At 36.9% G+C, this 19971-nt stretch overlaps 4 protein-coding genes and 1 long non-coding RNA gene across 5 annotated transcripts; all 5 read right to left on the bottom strand.

The window, feature by feature from the left end:
• Positions 1–1456: 1456 nt before the first annotated feature.
• Positions 1457–3925, bottom strand: LOC106951864 (uncharacterized). The gene is made up of 2 exons (XR_001425882.1): positions 3636–3925; positions 1457–3191 (listed from the first exon to the last, which is right to left on the bottom strand). It is a non-coding gene; the product is annotated as an uncharacterized LOC106951864 (long non-coding RNA).
• Positions 3926–4589: 664 nt separating this feature from the next.
• Positions 4590–7595, bottom strand: LOC106951862 (gastrula zinc finger protein XlCGF8.2DB-like). The gene is made up of 2 exons (XM_015039591.1): positions 7238–7595; positions 4590–5923 (listed from the first exon to the last, which is right to left on the bottom strand). The coding sequence occupies exons 1-2, from the start codon at positions 7281–7283 to the stop codon at positions 4953–4955; spliced, it is 1017 nt and encodes a 338-aa protein (XP_014895077.1). The 5' UTR covers positions 7284–7595; the 3' UTR covers positions 4590–4952.
• A 927-nt stretch (positions 7596–8522) lies between these two features.
• On the bottom strand, positions 8523–11104 carry LOC106951860 (zinc finger protein OZF-like). Its single transcript, XM_015039589.1, has 3 exons — positions 10708–11104; positions 8718–9996; positions 8523–8618 (listed from the first exon to the last, which is right to left on the bottom strand). The coding sequence occupies exons 1-2, from the start codon at positions 10805–10807 to the stop codon at positions 8771–8773; spliced, it is 1326 nt and encodes a 441-aa protein (XP_014895075.1). The 5' UTR covers positions 10808–11104; the 3' UTR covers positions 8523–8618; positions 8718–8770.
• A 1140-nt stretch (positions 11105–12244) lies between these two features.
• On the bottom strand, positions 12245–15632 carry LOC106951861 (zinc finger protein 501-like). Its single transcript, XM_015039590.1, has 2 exons — positions 15260–15632; positions 12245–13816 (listed from the first exon to the last, which is right to left on the bottom strand). The coding sequence occupies exons 1-2, from the start codon at positions 15384–15386 to the stop codon at positions 12720–12722; spliced, it is 1224 nt and encodes a 407-aa protein (XP_014895076.1). The 5' UTR covers positions 15387–15632; the 3' UTR covers positions 12245–12719.
• A 1430-nt stretch (positions 15633–17062) lies between these two features.
• On the bottom strand, positions 17063–19651 carry LOC106951859 (gastrula zinc finger protein XlCGF57.1). The gene is made up of 2 exons (XM_015039588.1): positions 19261–19651; positions 17063–18700 (listed from the first exon to the last, which is right to left on the bottom strand). The coding sequence occupies exons 1-2, from the start codon at positions 19343–19345 to the stop codon at positions 17211–17213; spliced, it is 1575 nt and encodes a 524-aa protein (XP_014895074.1). The 5' UTR covers positions 19346–19651; the 3' UTR covers positions 17063–17210.
• Between the last annotated feature and the right edge of the window lie 320 nt (positions 19652–19971).

Here is a 19971-nt window from a genome sequence, read left to right as displayed (position 1 = left end):
AAAAGTTTCATCAAGCAAACTACAAATATGTGTTGTATGTTTGTAGTAGAGACACTAAAGAGAGGAGATATTGGTGTAAACGATGCAGAAACAGCTCAGGTCTCTGCTATTTATAAACCAACACTGTAAAAAAGCAAACAGGATAAAAGTCATAACTAATGTTTGTTCATGTTTGTAGGTCTGGTCCACACAGAGCCAGATACCTGGGAAAATTAATACATTATGTCAAATGAAGTTTGAGAAAACTCCATATTTGTGTTTGCGTGTCAGAAAGAGAAAATAAAGATTTATGGCCTTTACAGTCAAATAATTCACCAACATATCAACATACTTTCTTTGATGTGATTCCCAGCCAGCATTATTTTAACTTTATATTGTAAATGTCTATTTAAAAGTAGCTTTGTCCAGGTTTAATTCCTAGCAGGAAGTCAGGGTTGTTTTGAAGCAATCTGATTGGCTGACAGGGTTTAGCTTAGCGCTACGCTGCCCCCTACAGGTTTGGCATGTTGTAGGTTCATGTGAATGAAAACTTTTCTGAAACTGATCCTGTGTGTACGATATTTTTAAATGACGTGGTGGAGGTATTTGTTTTTATAAAGACCTGGCTATGAGTGAACAAGGCTTTATCAAAATGTAAACATATTTATGCTGCTGTGATGGTGGTGGGATTTCAACTTTGCACTTCCTCTTCATGACAATCCAGATGTTATAAAACTTTATGGAAAGACACCGGAGTGGCACAAAAATACAGCGTGTATATGTAACAATATTTGCCAACTCTTTTTTAAATGTAATTTTACATTGTAAACATGATTTTACTGTCTTAAATCTATGAGTAAATAAAAAAGCCTGTTAATATTAGCGTCGTCTCACATTTCATGAAGAAAATACTCATCTTTTACCTCAGATTATTGACATGCTTAATGTCAAATTCCCTCAAAGTTTCTGTAGTTTATTTCTTCATTTAGAACTACCAATATGTCTTTGCTTAGTGATCAGTTGAGTCTCTGGTGTGTTGAAAAACTGGGAGAGAAAATGGGCAAAATAAAAAACTCTGACCTCAAAACATTGATAAACAGCCAATCTAATTTATTTTGTGAATCGTTCCAAGTCTACTTCCATTTAAGATGTTGGTAGTTTATAAATAAGAAGAAACCAAATTCATAAAAGTGAACAAGCTCTCCCTCTGCCTAAAAACATGCTTTAATCTTACCAACAGTCATTTGTTTTTCTCTTTACAATGCTGATACAAAAAGTATCAAACTGGGATTTAGAATTGGTGCAAATCCAAAAAAACCAAGTTTACTGATTCTGTAAATAAAAAAAGCACCTCAGATAGATCATCTCCTAAACGTTTATCTCCTGAAAAAAATATTTTAATGGACAAAGAGAAGATCTGTCTGTTGCTTGAGGAGAGAGGAGCTGAGTAAGAAAACATGACAGAACAAATGTTTCAATTAAAACAGTTCTTTTTGTAATAGTATCACAATGGCATTGCAACAATAATACATCTACAGTAAATTATGCAGTGTTGTTGGTTACAAAGTGGTGGATTTAGATAATCTGAGTAAATGAGAGCTCTGTTATCCCATGTAAACAAAAGTACAGCATAGAAATAACTGGATATTATTGGGTTCTGACAGCATCGATGCATAGGTCTCAATGCACATCCAATAATAGCCAAAGGTTACACAATCATTCAAGTTCGTTGAGAAAATTACAATTTGAAATTGCATTCAATCTGGTAATAAAAATAATTAAACAGCAGGTTCATTATGTTACAACCAGAAAGGTACAAACTTCAAACAAACTTCAGTACAGCTGCAGCCCTGCTGCTTTCCCTCGATCTAAATGCGTCTCCAGTCCACCTGCATACATCCACCCACTTTGCCGCGGTTCACTGACAATGAAAGAAATTATTTTGATGATGACCTTTTTTTTTTATAACAATAATGAAACAAAGACAAAAATAACATGGGTCTTTGATGACTGAGACATGACTGAGACGGATATTAAATTTCCCTTCGAGATCAATAAGGTATTTTTTAATTTGAAAGTCTGAATTTATGTTGTTGAAACAAAACTAGACGAAAATGTTTGTGGCTTGTCTGTCTGAAATCCAGAATATATGACATTTCTGCCTTCTGTGTTTGTCAGTCCAAAACTAAAATATATCAGTAATGCTGATAAATTCTGTTTGGACCCAGACATTTTCATCAATCACTGAAATATCCTGAGATGCAACAGACAGAATGTGAGGAGTGGACAGGAAAATAAAACGATTATTCCGTACATATTATTCCATACGTAAAAGCACTTAGCACTCATTAACAATACATTGGTGGAAGTGAGACTGTGTTGCGCAACACAAACAATCATCCAGCCGGAACACATGGTGCAAACAATGACATTATTTAATAAAGCTTCAAGGCAGATAATTTGCTTTGAGGAATTTTAATAATCAAGGATCTTGAATCATTCAATGAATTTTTACAGCCTTACTTTGAATATACCCTTAATGTGCTTGTGAAAGTGGCTCAAACATCAACCGCAGTTCGTGTAACTGGAGGGTTATTCATGCGTATCAATTCTTTTATGCTTCACGAATGTGGTTTTCCACTTGAACGCTGCCTTACAGACCAAGCAGCTGTAAGATTTCTCTTCAAAGTGGGTCTTTGTGTGTTCTACTACAGTCTGTCTCCTCTTGAAAGCTTTCTTACAAACAGAGCAGCTGTAAGGTCTCTCTACAGTGTGGATTGTCATATGTCGCACTGAATCCTTCTTGCATTTAAAAGCTGCGTTACAGACAGAACATCTGAAAGGTCTATGCCGACTGTGAACTGCCATGTGTGTTTTTTTAAAATAAACTTTTGTCAAAACACCACTGCTACAGACGGAGCAGCTGAAAGGTTTCTCTTCACTGTGTGTCTTCATGTGTTGTGACAAAGCGCGATTCCATGTAAAGGTTTTGTCACAGATGGAACAACTGAAAGGTTTTTCTCCAGTGTGGATTCTTTTGTGTTCAAACAAATATGGTCTCTGGCTGAATGTCTTCCCACACTCAGAGCAGCGGTGTAACTTTTGACCTTTCTTGTCAACTGGATTGGTGTTTTTCTTCCCAGACCTGAAACCTGTCTGAGCTTCACTGCTCTCCTCCCAGTTTCCATCACTGTCGTCTGTTCCTGAAGACTCTGGAGAAGAATGAGAAGTTTCATCTTGATCATCTGATTCTAGACATTCATCTGGGTCGGGTTTTATAGTCTCCATTTTCTTCTCAGTCTGGTTATGATGCAGTTCTGGGAGCTGAGGTTTCTCTCCCTCATCTTCACTTTTCACAGGAACAGGACTAAATGGTATCATCTAACACTTGGTCTTGCATTATTATGTCATTATATCTCTTGAAAACAGTGCTAGGTTCCAAACCAAAGACTGAATGCTGAAATAAAATCAAAAAATGTTTCCATATGGTTTAAGGGTGTACACATTTCTCTCACAAAATGCTTGTTTTCAAACTTACTTGTACAGAATTTATGTCACATTAAGGTGCAGAAAAAATTTTAACTCGTGGTTTTATGCATATCATGGTATTTTAACTGATTCATGTTTTTAAAACGGATGTAAAAGACGATAATTACCATTAAACTGCGAAGCCATTTTTGCTGTGCTCCTCAGTGGTTGATGTGCTTCCAGCTGGCAGACTAAACTAGCAGCAAAAACTCGGAGCTTTGGTTGAGCCAAGACGAAAATTCAGCAAAAACAAAATGAAAACCCTAAAAAACCGTACAAACAGGGTTAAAGATACTTTTACAAGATTCACGTTGGAAAGCCGACTCAAAACGGAAGTTTTACGTTCTTCCTCTTCTTGATTGTATTTGATTTTTGCAAAAAAGCTGTAGAATGCATTACCGCCACCTGCTGGAATGGAAGAAACACAAACATTTTCACAACAATGGAGATTCATAGAGATAAAATGTAAAATCAAACTTAGTTTTCTGTTTTAATAAAAAAAAAGAGAGAAAGAGATTACCCTCCAACCTCCAAAGAAATACTTTTAATATTTTACATTAAAAAAAATCTGACAGTCATTGCCACAAATGTAACCTTACCAATAAGGATACTTTTTTTTAATATCTAAAAATATTGCCAATTGTATTTTAGTCAAATTCTTTATCTTAGTGGTTAATAATACTTATATTTTACACTCCAATATGTCTAAGAGTCACTTGTAATAGCTGGATTGGACTCTTAAATGCCTCAATATATATTGATTGATTGATTCAATATATCAACCAATAATAGATTGATTTTATTTAAATTGGCAAAGCACATTAATTAATGTAAAATGTTGTCATAAATATACCAGATCTATCAAAAAGCTAATTTCCATCAGTCCCAATTTAATAACTCCTATCAAAATATGTTCACATCTGTATTTCTGTCCAGCTTCTTGTCCTCTGAAGGCATAGATAATCAGTTTAATAGAGGATTGTATCAGAATGCTGGGATTATCATCACAACAAAACTACCTAGAAGTCCCCAAACGATTATGAGGATTCATCAAGAAAAAACATTACTTTCCACCAATCGTCTACTGTACAGGAATCAATTTAATTTGGCACCAGTTTACAAATGTAATCTCAAGGCACTTTACAACACAAAAGGTCCAGTTCATATCCAGGTAACAAGAGTTGAACCCCATCAACACTCAATACAAATCATTCCAATACTGTGGAAAACGATTTTTCTTAGGGACCAAAACCACCTGTGACTATTTGAGACGTCCTCTAAATACATGCTTACATGTTTATTTTGATAGTTCAAAAACAAAATATACTTTAATAGTCATTTAATTGAGGTGTGTTGAACCAAGTTCCTCAAGGTCTGGAACTGAGGACTGGTGTACAGTCATTCTTATCTCTTAAGTTTTGACCGGAGTCTTGGCAGCTGAAAAGTTACTCATCAGTATGGATTTTTATATGATGTGTGAATGTATTTTTCCACTTGAATGTCGCCTTACAAACAGAGCAGCTATAAGGTCTCTCTCCTGTGTGACTTCTCATATGACAGGTTAGACTTACACAGTGGGCAAAGTTCTTCCCACAGACCGAGCAGCTGTAAGGCTTCTCTCCAGTGTGAGTTTTTACATGGGCCAATAAGACGTTTTTCCTTTTGAAAGCTGCTGTACAGAGAGAACAGCTGTAAGGTTTTTCCTCAGAGTGACACTTCATGTGAACAGTTAAATACGACCTGAAACTAAAGCTTCGGCCGCAGACGGAGCATCTAAACGGCTTCTCCCCAGTGTGGATTCTTGTGTGTTCAATTAATGCATTTTTACTTTTAAGAGCTGTACCACAGACAGAACATTTGAACGGTCTTTCCCCTGTGTGGACCTTTGAGTGTTTTTGCAAGTTTCCTTTCGAAGAAAAAGTTTTGTTACAGATGGAGCAGCTGAAAGGATTTTCTCCAGTGTGTATTCTGTGGTGTCCTAACAAACCTTGCCTGCTTCTGAATGTTTTACCGCAGTCGGGACAGATGTGTAACTTTTTACTTTTGCCACATTTTCTATCAACAACAGGAAAAGCATCAGTTTTCACAGAGTTTAAACCTGACTGAGATTCACTTTCCTCCCAGTTTCCATCACTGACGTCCGTCTCTGAAGAACAGTTTGAAGTTTTGTCAGCATCTGATTCCTCAGAGTCTCTGTTCCCCTCAGTCTGACTGGGAAGAAGTTCTGAGAGCTGAGGTTTCTCTTCATCATCTTCACTCTTCACATGAACAGGACTGAAAGTTAACTCTTTGATCTCATTCTCCTCCTCTTCCTCTTTAATCTGAGGAGGATTCTGGTCCTCCTGGTCTGGTCTGGGACTCCAGTCGTCCTCCTCAACAACCAGCTCCTCTTTGACCACCAACACTTGTTGGACATCTGCAGGAAACACAAACAAGTTATGTCAGTTTTCATATCAAATGAAAACTGTGTTTATTGTCAGAATTTGAGAATAAAAACTAAAAATAAATCTACTAAACTGTTGGGGGGAAATCTGATCACCACAACAGCATGATAAGGCAGGGTAGACTCTTTAAAACTGTTCAGAGTCATTGTAAATAAATTATAAAGCCTCATATGTTTAGGCTTAGTTTTGTTGTAACATAATGGCTGAAGTTCTAGAGTGTTCTCCTTCAGAAACTAGTGCTACTAAAGATCCACAGTGAAGATCAGACAAACTTTTGCTGAATTTGGGTAAAAAATAAAGTAAAACTGATTTTATAAGTAATAGGTATAATGTGGCAGTTTGTTTTAATTTTTACTGTATTAACCAGCATTCTGTCACTTTTAAAGCATAAAAAAAATATAACATTATGTGTGTCCAAAGGCCTTAAGTGATACCCTGGGAACTAAAATGCACATTGTGTGTTTGCCACTGTTTTAATACAACTTTTTCTATTTATTTACATAAAGAGCATAATGGGTGCTAGTCATTTTTGCTCCTTTGTTGGATATTTTTTATGCAACTTCAAACATTTTAAAGGCCTAAAATTAAGATAAATAATTTTTATTTTTTTTATGACTAAAGGAGCTGCAAAGCAATCTTAACAGGGCAACTATGTTTCAAACCTTCACTCTGCCAGCTACAATCATTATGTCTGTTAAAATAACCTCAACAAATCAACCAGAGAACATTAGGTTGTGGTATGTTTTTATCTTAAAAAAGAGCTGACAGGAAAAATGATAATATTCTGTCAAATAAACTACTGCTAACTCCAGCATGTATTTTTGCTATAACTTTTTTGTGTGTTATTGCAAAAATAAATTAAGAAAAAATCATGTAAAAAGAAGACATTACCATAACTGTCAGGATTCATTTTATTTTAGAAGCTGTAGAAACAATTACTGCTTTTGTTTTAAATGAAATCAGATTATACATTATCATCGCAATTTCTTTAAGATAATAATGTTATAATGCTATCAAGTGTGTAAAATACCATAAATATTATACTCAAACTGATTACTGTCTAGAAAAATTGTGAAGCATTTTGCTTAAATTTGGTTGTATGTAAATAAATCAGTGATTGTTGGACAATGTTCACAGACTTGCTCAACATATTTTTTTCCCGTTTGTTTTGTTACATTCTAATTTAATAAACGTTAGTTTGTACTTGAAGGTGTGAAATAATCATTGGAAACAAATACACTGTTCCTAAAATGCTACAGTTATGGAAAGATGTAAAACATATAAACCATAAAGCTGAGAGTGCGTCTGCTCACCATCTGGTGGCTCCTCCATCGTCCTTTCCTTTCTCCAGCAATATGGACTTCCTATGTTTTCATACAATCGCAGAAGAATATTTTATCTCCTTAAAGTCCACCAGAAATAGTTCTTCATCAAAGTGTCTCTGACTCGTTGTGCTCCTGTCTGCCTCCAGCTAAAGAGCTAAGCTAACAGTGCTACTTCCGAGAGGACGTTCAGCTAAAAAGAATTTAAGAAAACACGAAAACCACAACAGAGAAGAATAATGACTTTTAACAGAAGCTATTATACTCGTAGGACATTCTCAACGAAGTAACTTCATACACGGAAGGGAAAAAAGGAAACTGAACTTGCCCTCGTAGCTTCTGTTGACAGTCGAAGATCACTTCCGGCCGTTAGTTTTCTGGTCGGATTGGCCTTCATAATAAAAGCTCGCAATAAATATCAACATTACTGAGGAAGTCGTGACTCATTTAGTGATTAGAAGACAAAGTAATGGAAGACAATAAATAGTAAACAGGTTGAAATCATTGACTGAAAAACATATTTAGTTGTGACTTTTTACAACATGATATTTTAAAGAAAGTCCAAGAAAGTCTGTGTTCAAACTTTTTATATTTTAAAACAAGCAAAGTTCTTTGGAAATTTTCTATTAAGGCAACTTGGCTAGTGCTCTAACAAATTATTACTTCTGTAGGTGACAAAAACGTATGAAAAAACCTTAATCAAACAAATTGGATAAGCAGTGGACATTGTTTATAATACAGCGTCACTATAAACAAGTCAATAAAACCAAATCTGAAAATGGCAGAAAGTAAGAAACTCAACACCTGTCTTTTAGAAAGTGATTCTTACAGTAGCTTTCATTTGCATGTACCAACAACCACTGGGAAAACTGCACAGTCTATGCTAAACCAAAACATGAAAACATCTCTCTCTGTAAGTGATGCAGACATGGGTGGACATTCATCTAACATTTATTAAAAATCTGGAAAATGTTTCAACATTAAGCTTCCCTGTGATAAACCAAACAAATATTTAGTTACATCACAATCAGAACCAACAATATTTAACAACACAAACCAAGGACTGACTTTGGCTCTGCTTTGCTCTCAATAAAGGCATTTAAAATAATATAAAATGCTGAACATTGATTAAAACATGAAGTTGATCAACTTCTGTAATCTGTACCATTAACCTTGATGCTCTGAAACCAAGATGCTGCTCAGTTACAGAGGTGCTTGGGGTCGTCGTCTTGGTAAATTTATTTATTTATTTGTACATCACATTTCAGCAACAAGACAGTTCAAAGCTCTTCACATAATTTCTGGGGGGAAATCTCTCTAGGGTATATGGAAATAACATTTCAAAACTGACCTGCATGATTGCACAAATCATGCAGGTCATGATTTGTGCAATCATGCACAAATCATGTGATTGTCAAATCATGACAAATCACAAATACATCAATATTTTGATGTATTGAAGATGCGTGAACATGAACACTTCCACTCTCACGGACTTCATTGTTGAGCTGCATGGATTTTTGAGTGTTTTAAAAATGTTTTTTTCCATTTGAAAGTGGCCTTGCAGACAGAACAGCTGTAAGGTTTTTCTCCTGTGTGACTTCTCATGTGAACAGTTAGATATGACTTGGAACTAAGGCTTTGGCCACAGATCCGACAGCTGCAAGGCTTTTTTTCCGTGTGAATTTTTACATGTTCTGACAACGTTCTCTTTTTTTTAAAAGCAGCATCACAGACAGAACATTTGAAAGGTCTGTTCTCTGAGTGGATCTTAGCGTGTTCTTTCAAGGTTCTCCTGGATGGAAAGTTCCTTTGACAGATGGTGCAGCTGAATGGTTTCTCTTTTGTATGAGATCTCATATGTCGTATTTCGCTTTCTTTCCACTTGAACATTTTTCCGCATATTGAGCAGCTGTAAGCCTTCTCTCCAGTGTGGGTTTTTACATGGGCCAGTAAAGTATTTTTCCTTTTGAAACTTGCTGCACAAAGAGAACAGCTGTAAGGTTTTTCCTCAGAGTGACACTTCATGTGAACTTTTAGATACGAGCTGAAACCAAAGCTTCGGCCGCAGACGGAGCAGCTGAAGGGCTTCTCCCCAGTGTGGATTCTTGTGTGTTCAATTAGTGAGTTTTTCCTCTTAAGAGCCACACCACAAACAGAACATTTGAACGGTCTTTCCCCTGTGTGGACCTTTGAGTGTTTTTGCAAGTTTCCTTTTGAAGAAAAGGGTTTTTTACAGATGGAGCAGCTGAAAGGATTTTCTCCAGTGTGTATTCTGTGGTGTCCTAACAAACCTTGCTTGCTTCTGAATGTTTTACCGCAGTCGGGACAGATGTGTAACTTTTTACTTTTGCCACATTTTCTATCAACAACAGGAAAGGCATCAATTTTCACAGAGTTTAAACCTGACTGAGCTTCACTTTCCTCCCAGTTTCCATCACTGACGTCCGTTTCTGAAGAACAGTTTGAAGTTTTGTCAGCATCTGATTCCTCAGAGTCTCTGTTCCCCTCAGTCTGACTGGGAAGAAGTTCTGAGAGCTGAGGTTTCTCTTCATCATCTTCACTCTTCACATAAACAGGACTGAAAGTTAACTCTGTGATCTCATTCTCCTCCTCTTCCTCTTTAATCTGAGGAGGCTTCTGATCCTCCTGGTCTGGTCTGGGACTCCAGTCGTCCTCCTCAACAACCAGCTCCTCTTTGACCACCAACACTTGTTGGACATCTGCAGGAAACACAAACAAGTTATGTCAGTTTTCATATTAAGTGAAAACTGTTCATTATCAAACTTTGACAGTAAAAAAAACTAAAAATCAATGTACTAAACTGTTTGGGGGAAATCTGACCACAGCACTGCACCACCAGAAAAACATGCTACAAGCACAATTATCAAAAAGTCTTATCCATCCATCCATCCATCCATCCATTTTCTTCCGCTTATCCGGGTTCGGGTCGCGGGGGCAGCAGCTTCAGAAAGTCTTATCAATGTTAAGGTAACCTTATTAAAACCACTCAGCGTCACACATACATTTACAAAAAATAGAGAACAAATCATGTTGAGAGAGAATTACCATAACTGTTAGGATTCATATATTTTGCAAGCAACAGAAAATAAAATCAGACTTTACATTATCTTATTTTATTTGAGGAACTGCAGTAAGTGTGTTCTGTTAAATGTTACTATACAGCAAGAGTTTCAAAGTGATTCCTGCCTAGAAAAATAGTGAAGCATTTTGCTTGAACTTGGTTATATGTAAATAGTGAGAGTGACAATGCTAAGAAACTTTTTTGCTATATTGGTTTTTTCCATTTGTTTTGTTTATATTTCTTACATTTAATAAGTGTTAGTTTGCGTTTGAAGGTGTGAAATAATCATTGAAAACAAAAATATTGTTCCTAAAATGCTAAAGTGAAGGAAATATGTAAACATAATCACCATAAAGCTGAGAGTCCGGCTGCTCACCATCTGGTGGCTCTTCCATTGTCCTTTCCTTTCTCCAGCACTCTGGTTTTCTTACGTTTTCATACAATCGCATAAGAATATTTTCTCTTCTTAAAGTCCATCAGAAACAGTTTGTTCTCTATCAAAGTGTCTCTGACTCGCTGTGCAGCTGTCTGCCTCCAGCTAACTGGCTACGCTAACACTCGGAGCCGGTGCTACTTCCGGGAGAAAATTCAGCTAAAACCAATTACACACAACATTAAAAACACAATCGAAGCTATTAATAATAACTTTAATAGAAAAGCTATTATAGTCGTATGACCTTCTCAACGAAGTAACTTAATACACCGAAAAAAAGAAACTAAACTTGCTCTCGTAGCTTCTTATAGTGGAAGGTCACTTCCGGCCGTTAGTTTTCGGGTCGAATTGACCTTCAGAATAAAAGCTGGAGTAACCAGCGTATACTGTTAATGTTCTTTACCGACACCCTGGACTTTAATGCTCTGCTCTGTTATATTGAAAAAGATACCAGAATCACAGTATTTGCTGACAGAGGCCTGAACAATTAGAAATAAAAATGCTCGGTACAAGCAGCTGTTCCACACACGAGTCGGAATTCCCCTGTTAGCAGATAAGCACATGGAGAAACTCCATAACTGTAGCATAGCATCTGCTGTAAACTAGAGGGAAGTGTACTTGTGACGTCAGCAAAATGCCTCCTCTTTGTGTTTTAGCATATATAAACACTCACATTTACATAAAACGTGAGCTCATCCAAGAACAAGGAAACTACCTCTTCTCAGGTAGCCTAGCGATAACCGAGATCACTGACGTCATAACAAAGCGCTCTTTTAAAGTCACAGTACAGGTATTAGAGTTAATGAGTTATTTAAAACTCTAATACATAACCAAAAATGAGGATTATATAGTGCTAATCAGAATTGAGTGAAATTACAAACATTCTGATAAAAAATAACAGCATATTTTCTAAAGTTGTTATACTCATTAAATCACAGCATTACATTTATTTTAGAGTAGTAGAAGACAGAGTGATAGTAAACACAGGTGGAAATCATTGACTGATCAATATATTTACCTGTCACTTTTAACAATAATTGAACTTGGAAAGGAAGCCCAGGAAATCCTAGATCCAAACTTTTTCCTTATCTTCTAAAAGAAGCAAAGTTCTTTGGACATTTTCTATCTACGTAACTTTGCTAGCTCTCTGACTCTGGTTAAAAATGTAACCAAGAAAGTTGGATCTGTTATTGGTATAGACCTTACAAAGTTCTTAAAAAACAAGACAATAAGGTCAAACCTGAAAATGGCAGGAAATGAGAAACTCATAAGATGATCGATTTGACTGAGAAGGTCCTGTGTGCCTGCAGATGAGATACTTCTTAATACATTGTTTAAAACTCTTATACTGTTTTTATTTCCAAGCACTCAAATCACTGGGAAAATGGCATGTCCTAAATCAAAACTTGAAGAAAACGTCTCAGTCCACAGGAAGAGAGATAAACATGAGTCAATATTTTTCTTCACATTTATTGTAAAATCTGGAAGTTTTACAATATTTAGCTTCTCTGTGATAAACCGAGCAAATACTTAGTTACATTACAATAATGATCAGCTTTATTCAACAACTTTGCACACACCAACGAAGAACTGACTTTGGCTCCACTTTGCTCTCAATAAAGACATTAAAAGTATTAATATAAAAAACTGATCACTGATTTAAATCTGTAAACATAAAATTGATCAACTTCTGGAATCTGAAACATCTGGAACCACTTACTGGTGAGTTTGGGGTTGTTGTGTTGCTAAAACACCAATTTTAAATCAAGTTTATTTGAATAGGACATTTCAGCAACAAGCCACTTTAAAGTGCTTCACATGATCATTTTTGGGAGGGAATTTCCTCTACAGTATACGGAAACAACACTTCTTCAAGTATTTTGATATATTAAAGCTGCTAACAACATGAACAATTCTGAAGGACTAGATTATTGACCTGAATGGACCCTTGAGTGTCTTACAAAGGTTTTTTTCCATTTGAAAGTGGCCTTACAGACAGAACAGCTGTAAGGTTTTTCTCCTGTGTGACTTCTCATGTGAACAGTTAGATATGACTTGGAACTGAGGTTTTGGCCGCAGATCCTGCAGCTACAAGGCTTTTCTCCCGTGTGGATTCTTGCGTGTTCTGACAACGTTCTCTTTTTCTTAAAAGTGGCATCACAGACAGAACATCTGAAGGGTCTGTTCTCTGAGTGGTTCTTGGCATGTTCTTTCAAGGTTCTCCTGGATGGGAAGTTCCTGTGACAGACGGAGCAGCTGAAAGGTTTGTCTTTCGAATGACATCTCATATGTCGGGTTTCACTTTCCTTCCTCTTGAACTTTTGTCCACAGATGGAGCAGCTGAAAGGTTTGTCCTCGCTGTGACACGTCATGTGTCGATTTACGCTCTCCTTCCTGCTGAATGCTTGCAGACAAACAGAGCAGCTAAAAGGTTTCTCGTCACTGTGACGCCTCATGTGGTAAGTTAAAGTTTCTTTCTTTCTAAATGTCTGACCACAAAAAGCGCAACTGAACGGTTTTTCTCCACTGTGTGTCCTCAGGTGCTGCACTAACACATGTTTCCATGTGAAAGAGGCGTTGCAGACGGAGCAGCTGAAGGGTTTCTCTCCTGTGTGAACTCTGTTGTGTCTCAACAAATCCGACTTTTGGTTAAATGTTTTCCCACATTCACTGCAGCTATGGAGCTGCTTGCCTTTCTCACCTACAGGAAATGTACTGTTTCCTAAAGAGTCTGAATGAGATGGAGTTTCACCGCTCTCCTCCCAGTTTCCATCGCTGACGTCTGTCTCAGAAGAATCTACATGACCTGATTCTGAACCTGAAGAGTCTCTGTTCTTCTCAGGTTGGCAGTGAAGCTGAGGTTTCTCTTCATCATCTTCACTCTTCACAGGATTGAAAATAAACTCTGTAATCTCATTCTCCTCCTGTTCCTCTTTGATTTGTGGGAGTTTCTCATCCGGTTTGTGACTCCAATTCTCCTTCTCAGCAGGAAGCTCCTCTTTTAAAACCAACACCTTCTGCATGTCTGCAGGAAACATAAACACAGGCAAATCACAAGAGGCTCACAAATAAAACAAAAATACAAAGGGAGACAACTGATCAAATCGAGATTACAAGCCATAACAATAAACACAATAACGAGGTTGATCACTGAAGTTTTGAGGACATATGAGCTCCAGGGACAAAGGGAACTTAATTAAATAAGTTGGTAGGTTGACGCCAGCATGATATCAAAAGGAGAATTGTTACTAATCGGTTCAAAAGTTGCGTAGTTTATATAGTTGCAACATTCCAATGCGACAATAATCTAACATACACGACCAAGAAGAAGATCTGGACTGGCCATCTCAGTCTCCTGCCAACGAAACCAACAATTTATAGAAACTGAATGTTTTTTCACAAAGCTTTACCATCTGATTAAAAACCCAGACTCATCCAGTTTTCTTTAACTACCAGAAATGACCTCAAGCTGTTGTTCATGCTGAAAAGGTCAATACATAATAAGAAGAACTAAGATATGTAAACTTTTAATCAGGATCAAGTGGGTAGTTTATGTTGTTGCTTTTATAGTTAAAAGGGCAAACACTATTCTTAAAATTAAATAAAAGGAATTTGTATTATCGTTAATAATTTTACTAAAAAATGGGCCATAAAATTGGATTAAACTTATGAACAGCTTAAAGGGTGAGGCTGTATCTTGTTTATTTTGTGGTGTGTATGGCAAGTCTTGTTTTGTCACTTGCAAAGGAGAATGTTGTTTTTGTCCTTTGTGATTCTTATAAATTAAACCAGGGGTCCTGCAGCCTTTTTACGATCCAAAAAGCCATTTTTTACCCTCAGCCCAGCTAAATAAAACATGTTTACAGCCAAAGATATCACATAGCTTTAGTCAGAAAAGCTGACTTTAGAAAAAGACAGCTTTTCATTTTTGTTATGAATATGTTCTATTGTAAATTTGTTATTTTAAAAATCCAAAATTTTATTTATAATTTTACATTTTTAAACTTTTGCAATAAGAGGATGGGTACATTTTCTGCGATGGGATGTTATTTGAGAAAAATTATATATGAAAAGGAAGAATAAAGAAAAATCTAAATTTCCAGCCTGAGCAGAAAATTGATCTAAACAAATAGACACTTAAGTAGTGTCAACACAATGACACTCCTTTAAGTGTTTTCTGTTGTGAAAATTCAATTCCGTTATTACATGACAAAAAAAAACAACAAACAAAAAACAGAAATACTGCAAGAACTTGCATTTTTTTTATTATATCTATATCTTTTTAAAAAATATTTCTATATCATTTTAGTCATGATAAAAAGATCCTGCTGTGACTCAGATTGTCACTCATTTCTGTCTATAAAACCACTTTCAGCTTAATTAAAACAAGCATCGACATTTTGTGTTTTTGCAGGTTTGTTCCGTCCTCCTGAATGCTAAACATTACAGAATTGAAGATCAAAAGTACCGTCAAACTGAGAGTCCATCTGCTCATTGTGTGTCGGTTCCTCCATCTCTGTTAGCTGTCGTTTCTCCGACGCTTTGAACATCTGAGGTTCCAGGTTCTGATGGAGCTGAGCATCACTCAGCTCCATCAGAAACACTGTCTGTCAAGCTAACACTAGGCTAAGCTAACACTCTGAGCTTCTGTTGCTATCGGGAGAAAATTTAACTAAACAAAGTTGTCAAGGATAATTAAAAACATTGTGACTTTTTAAACGTGTGTATAAGTGACGGGGTAACGCAGCGTTAACCAGGACATTTCCCTACAGTCAGGAGGAAACTAAACGTTGTTCGGGTAGCTTCTGCTGCTAGGAGACAAACACTTCCGGTAGAAGTGGCGTCAAATAGCCTTCAAAATAAAAGCTCGAAATGAATGGCACTCCAACGCCACAAAGTTTTTCCAGGCAGGTTCTCCAAATGACCAAACCCATTGTGTCCAAGAAACAAAATGTATTTTAGTTTTTAGATTTAATAAGTTTTATTTAATGAGACATTTATTTTTCATAGAAAATCCATTCATAACAAATATTCCTAACACTATTTGTACCATTCTTTCTTGATATGTTATTCATATGTTGCACCAAAGAAAAACAGCTGAAACTAGCATTTTAAAATTACTTTTACATTTTTAAAATATTGCTCTTTTTTATTAGTATTTAAACGACAGTGAAGGATCTAAAGAGCTGCAGGCTTTCTAGCTACCAGCTAATTAATGGACTGACTGTTAATTAGCTGGACACAAACCACACAAAACTATAAATGTTAAATGGTTTTAAAATAAGGTATATATTTAAAAACAAACAACAGAGGTAAGAAAAGCTTAGCACACAACTATTTATTATGAAATTATCAAAACTGTTTAAATCAATTACTGATTTAAAATAATAGAAATAACAGGCTAATACAGCACAGTTTTAGGGTAAATCGAATAAATCTAAATGAAACTCTTTAAAATGAATAAAAATAATCATCTTCAATCAGATCGACTGTTTTTTTTTTCATTCAGAGATGACCCGTGAGGTGAAGAGATTCTGCCTTCAAAGGGAGAAGCCATAACTACAAACATCAGTGAATGTTCAAAAGCTGTGCATGAATGTGAAGGAAGGATAAATATACTTCATCTGAACAAGTTTCCATGTAAAATTCCTATGGAAGTCACCCAACCAGTCGACTTGTGTGTAATTTAATGAATCCAGCTGTTCTCTGAAGGCCTCATAAGTTTGAGAACATTTATGAACAAACAGCAACATAAAACCAAACATCACAGCATACGGGTCAGGGAGGAAACTGTCGACACATTTTAAGAAAGTTGGAGTTAAAAAACATCATCCTACTGTTTTAACACCCCAATCAAGAGTAAGGCACAAATACAAACTTATCAAGACTAAACTCTGAGGCCAGGCAGGATGAGCTTTAATCTGAGACACAGCCGAGAGCCAACAGAGACTTTCTACAGGAAATAGTCATTTGTATAAACCTGTCACAGTCATGCTGCTGATAGTAATTTGATGCTGATGTGTTAAAAATATACATCTATTTTTTTTACAACCAATAACAAAATATAACTCCACAAGATGTTCAACATTCCTCAATTAAATTTTTTTTTCATGTCAGATTTCTCCTAAAGTTGCTACTTAATTTTCATATTATGACTTTATTCTCATATTATTTTGACTTCATTTTTGTATTATTTCAACTTTGTCATATGACTTTATTCTCATGTAATTTTGACTTTATTCTCATATGTATACAATTTTATTCTGCAATTGTTCTTTTGTTATTTCAAATTTATTCTTGTAATTAAAAAATATCTTAGCATGGCCCTACTACTCCTCCATACTGCAGAAGCTTTCTGTTAGAGGCCATGATGAGAAATGTTGATGAACCTTGATTAATCTGCAGTTTGAACACCAACATCAGCTCAGTTTGCTGCGTAAGCTTAAACATCGTTTCTGATGTGTTTTGGACCAGGACAGCTGGGTGAACTTCTTGTTGCAGCCCTTGCAGCTGTACGGTTTCTCTCTGGTGTGAACCCTCATGTGCAGCTTCAAGCCGTCCTTCCTTTTGAAGGTGGCCTTGCACACGGAGCAGCTGAACGGTCTCTCCTCTGAGTGGGTTCTCATGTGCTGGATCAAGGCGTTCTTCCTGATGAAAGCCACCGCGCAGACGGAGCAGCTGAAAGTTCTCTCACTGTCATGAAATCTCATGTGCCGAGCCAAGCGAACAGCTTTGTCGAAGCTTTGGCCGCACACCTCGCAGGTAGACTTGCTGTGAATTTTTGTGTGGTTCACAAAATCTTGTTTTCTCCTGAAGGCTTCCTGACAGACAGAACAGCTGAACGGTTTCTCCCCTGTGTGAATTCTTATGTGCTCCACTAAAGTTTGCTTTAGCTGAAAGCGGGCCTCACAGACAGAACATGTGTAAGGTTTTTCTCCTGTGTGACGCCTCATGTGTCGATTCAGGCTCTCCTTGACGCTGAAGTTTTTGTTGCAGACAGAGCAGCTGAACGGTTTCTCTCCGCTGTGGGTTCTTAAGTGTCGCTTCAAACTGTCTTTTCTTCTAACAGTTGTCGGACAGTAAGGGCAGCTGTGTGGTTTCTGTCCGCTGTGGATTTTTGAGTGCTGCACCAGCGTTTTCTCGCTTGAAAAAGGCGCCTTGCAGACAGAGCAGCTGAAAGGTTTCTCTCCACTATGAGTCTTTATGTGCTCAGCTAATTCACGCTTGCACAGAAAACCACAGCCGCAGATGGAGCAGCTGTAAGGTTTTCTTCCAGTGTGTCTCCTCATGTGCTGAGTTAACCATCCCTTCCTCCTGAAGTTCTGGCCACAGATGGAGCAGCTGAAAGGTTTGTCGTCACTGTGAGTTTCCACATGTTTCATTAAGGCGTATTTCCATATAAAAGCCTGCCGGCAAGAGGAGCAGCTAAAAGGTTTTTCTCCTGTGTGGATTCTCTGGTGTCTTAGTAAATAAATCTGAAGGCTGAACTTTTCGCCACATTCTGCGCAGGTGTGTAATTCACCATTTCCTGACTTACCATCCGCTGAATCTTTATTACTTCTAACAGAGTTTGTATCTGATAAATCGCTGCTTTCCTCCCAGTTTCCATCACTGACATCGGTTTCTGCGGAATCTGAAGTGTCATCTTCATTGTCTGATTCTACACACTGATCCGGTTCTGGTCCAACACAAGCTCTGTCCTCTTCGGTCTTGCAGTGATGAAGCTCTGAGGGCTGGGGTTTCTCTTCATCATCTTCATTCTTCACATGGACAGGACTGAAAGTTAACTCTGTAATCTCATTTTCCTCCTGTTCCTCTTTAATCTGTGGAGGTTTCTGCTCCTCCTGGTCTGGTTTGAGACTCCACTTCTCCTCCTCAGCAACTACTTCCTGTTTGACCTGGTGGATGCCTGCAGGAAAACAGAAACACACCCTGGGTTATTTTTCTATGGAGATGATCCAGACACTATCAGCTGTACAAGAAATGCATGAAACCAAAGAACTCACACATTTCTTGTTTATAACACAACAATCAACAGCAAAAACTTCACTGCACTTTGAGTATTTCTTGTCACAACAAATTTACAATAAATTGTCTCAGAAGTTACTGTGATAAATTATAATATTGCAGAGTATTTATGCCTTATAATGGAGAATTATAGAGAATTATAATCTGGTAGTAAAGGAACATTTTTAGTTTAGATTGCAAAAATGTAAAGGTATTGTGGGAAAAGGACTTTGTAACTGTATTTGGGTACAAATTGATTCACTTACTGGGAAATGTATAAGAGAATGTAAAGGTAAACTTACCCAATATAATATCATTCAAGTACATTACTGTGCACCTGTTATATTAAATAGAATTGGTCTGGTTTTAAAAATGACCCACTATTTGCTGCCCTTAAAGTAGATATCAGATGTCTGGAAAAATTAAAAGGTTAAAAACAAAGAGAAAGAGCAGAGACTTTACCAGAAAGTCGGGGAGATTCTCCAGATTTTGTTCCAGTCGGTTCTTCCTCTGCTGGTTCTGGTTGCTCGGTGTCTGACTTCATCATCCTTTGGAGCTCAGATATCTTCACACAATCAGAGGAACTTCTTCTCCATAAACTCCATCATGAACACAACCTGATCACCGTCAAAGCGTCAAAGCTCTAACAACGTCCCGTCCTGTCGCTCAGTATGCTAAGCTAACATTAGCTTAGCTGCTGCCAGAAAAAAGAAGAAAATGCTGTTAAAATAGCGACGAACTTACATTTAGACACATTAATTGGCCAAACTAACTCCCTCTAGATGGGAGCTATATGGAGAAACTGAACATAGAGCAGAAGCTGCTGACAACGACGGACTCACTTCCGTTATTCTTTGTTTTCTCTAGTGCGCCTTCAAAATAAGAACTCAGGTTTGGCTACTGTAATCCCGAACGACTAACAATATTCTCGTAATTTTGCTTGATTTTAGTTCGTACTAAAGAATAATCAGTGGTTATGTTGTGCATCAGGTTACAACTGAAATCACATATTTTACACAGACTCTTAAAAAATACATTGTTTTTATGACTTTATTTATTACTACGACCTATTTCATTAAAGAAAACATTGACAACTGCTCTGTTGCCACGTAGAAACAGAATTATTGATGATAAGCTCAACCACTATAATTTGTATTAAATCGAAGTAATTTT

The sequence above is a fragment of the Poecilia latipinna genome, unplaced genomic scaffold (assembly GCF_001443285.1).
Source record: "Poecilia latipinna isolate Pla-1442-1.1 unplaced genomic scaffold, P_latipinna-1.0 Scaffold476, whole genome shotgun sequence".
In the NCBI taxonomy this organism is placed as follows: Eukaryota; Metazoa; Chordata; class Actinopteri; order Cyprinodontiformes; family Poeciliidae; genus Poecilia; species Poecilia latipinna.
This window is presented reverse-complemented; position numbering and strand designations above follow the sequence as displayed.

Bases quoted from the DNA above. Each gene is read 5' to 3' on its own strand.
- LOC106951862 (XM_015039591.1), bottom strand. From the start codon at position 7,283: ATGGAGGAGCCACCAGATGGTGAGCAGACGCACTCTCAGCTTTATG. The intron at 5,924-7,237 runs GTTTATATGTTT...TGTTTCCTGCAG, and splicing joins GACGCACTCTCAGCTTTATG to ATGTCCAACAAGTGTTGGTG.
- LOC106951860 (XM_015039589.1), bottom strand. From the start codon at position 10,807: ATGCGATTGTATGAAAACGTAAGAAAACCAGAGTGCTGGAGAAAGGAA. The intron at 9,997-10,707 runs GTGATTATGTTT...TGTTTCCTGCAG, and splicing joins GCCGGACTCTCAGCTTTATG to ATGTCCAACAAGTGTTGGTG.
- LOC106951861 (XM_015039590.1), bottom strand. From the start codon at position 15,386: ATGGAGCTGAGTGATGCTCAGCTCCATCAGAACCTGGAACCTCAGATG. The intron at 13,817-15,259 runs GTACTTTTGATC...TGTTTCCTGCAG, and splicing joins GATGGACTCTCAGTTTGACG to ACATGCAGAAGGTGTTGGTT.
- LOC106951859 (XM_015039588.1), bottom strand. From the start codon at position 19,345: ATGATGAAGTCAGACACCGAGCAACCAGAACCAGCAGAGGAAGAACCG. The intron at 18,701-19,260 runs GTAAAGTCTCTG...GTTTTCCTGCAG, and splicing joins AGAATCTCCCCGACTTTCTG to GCATCCACCAGGTCAAACAG.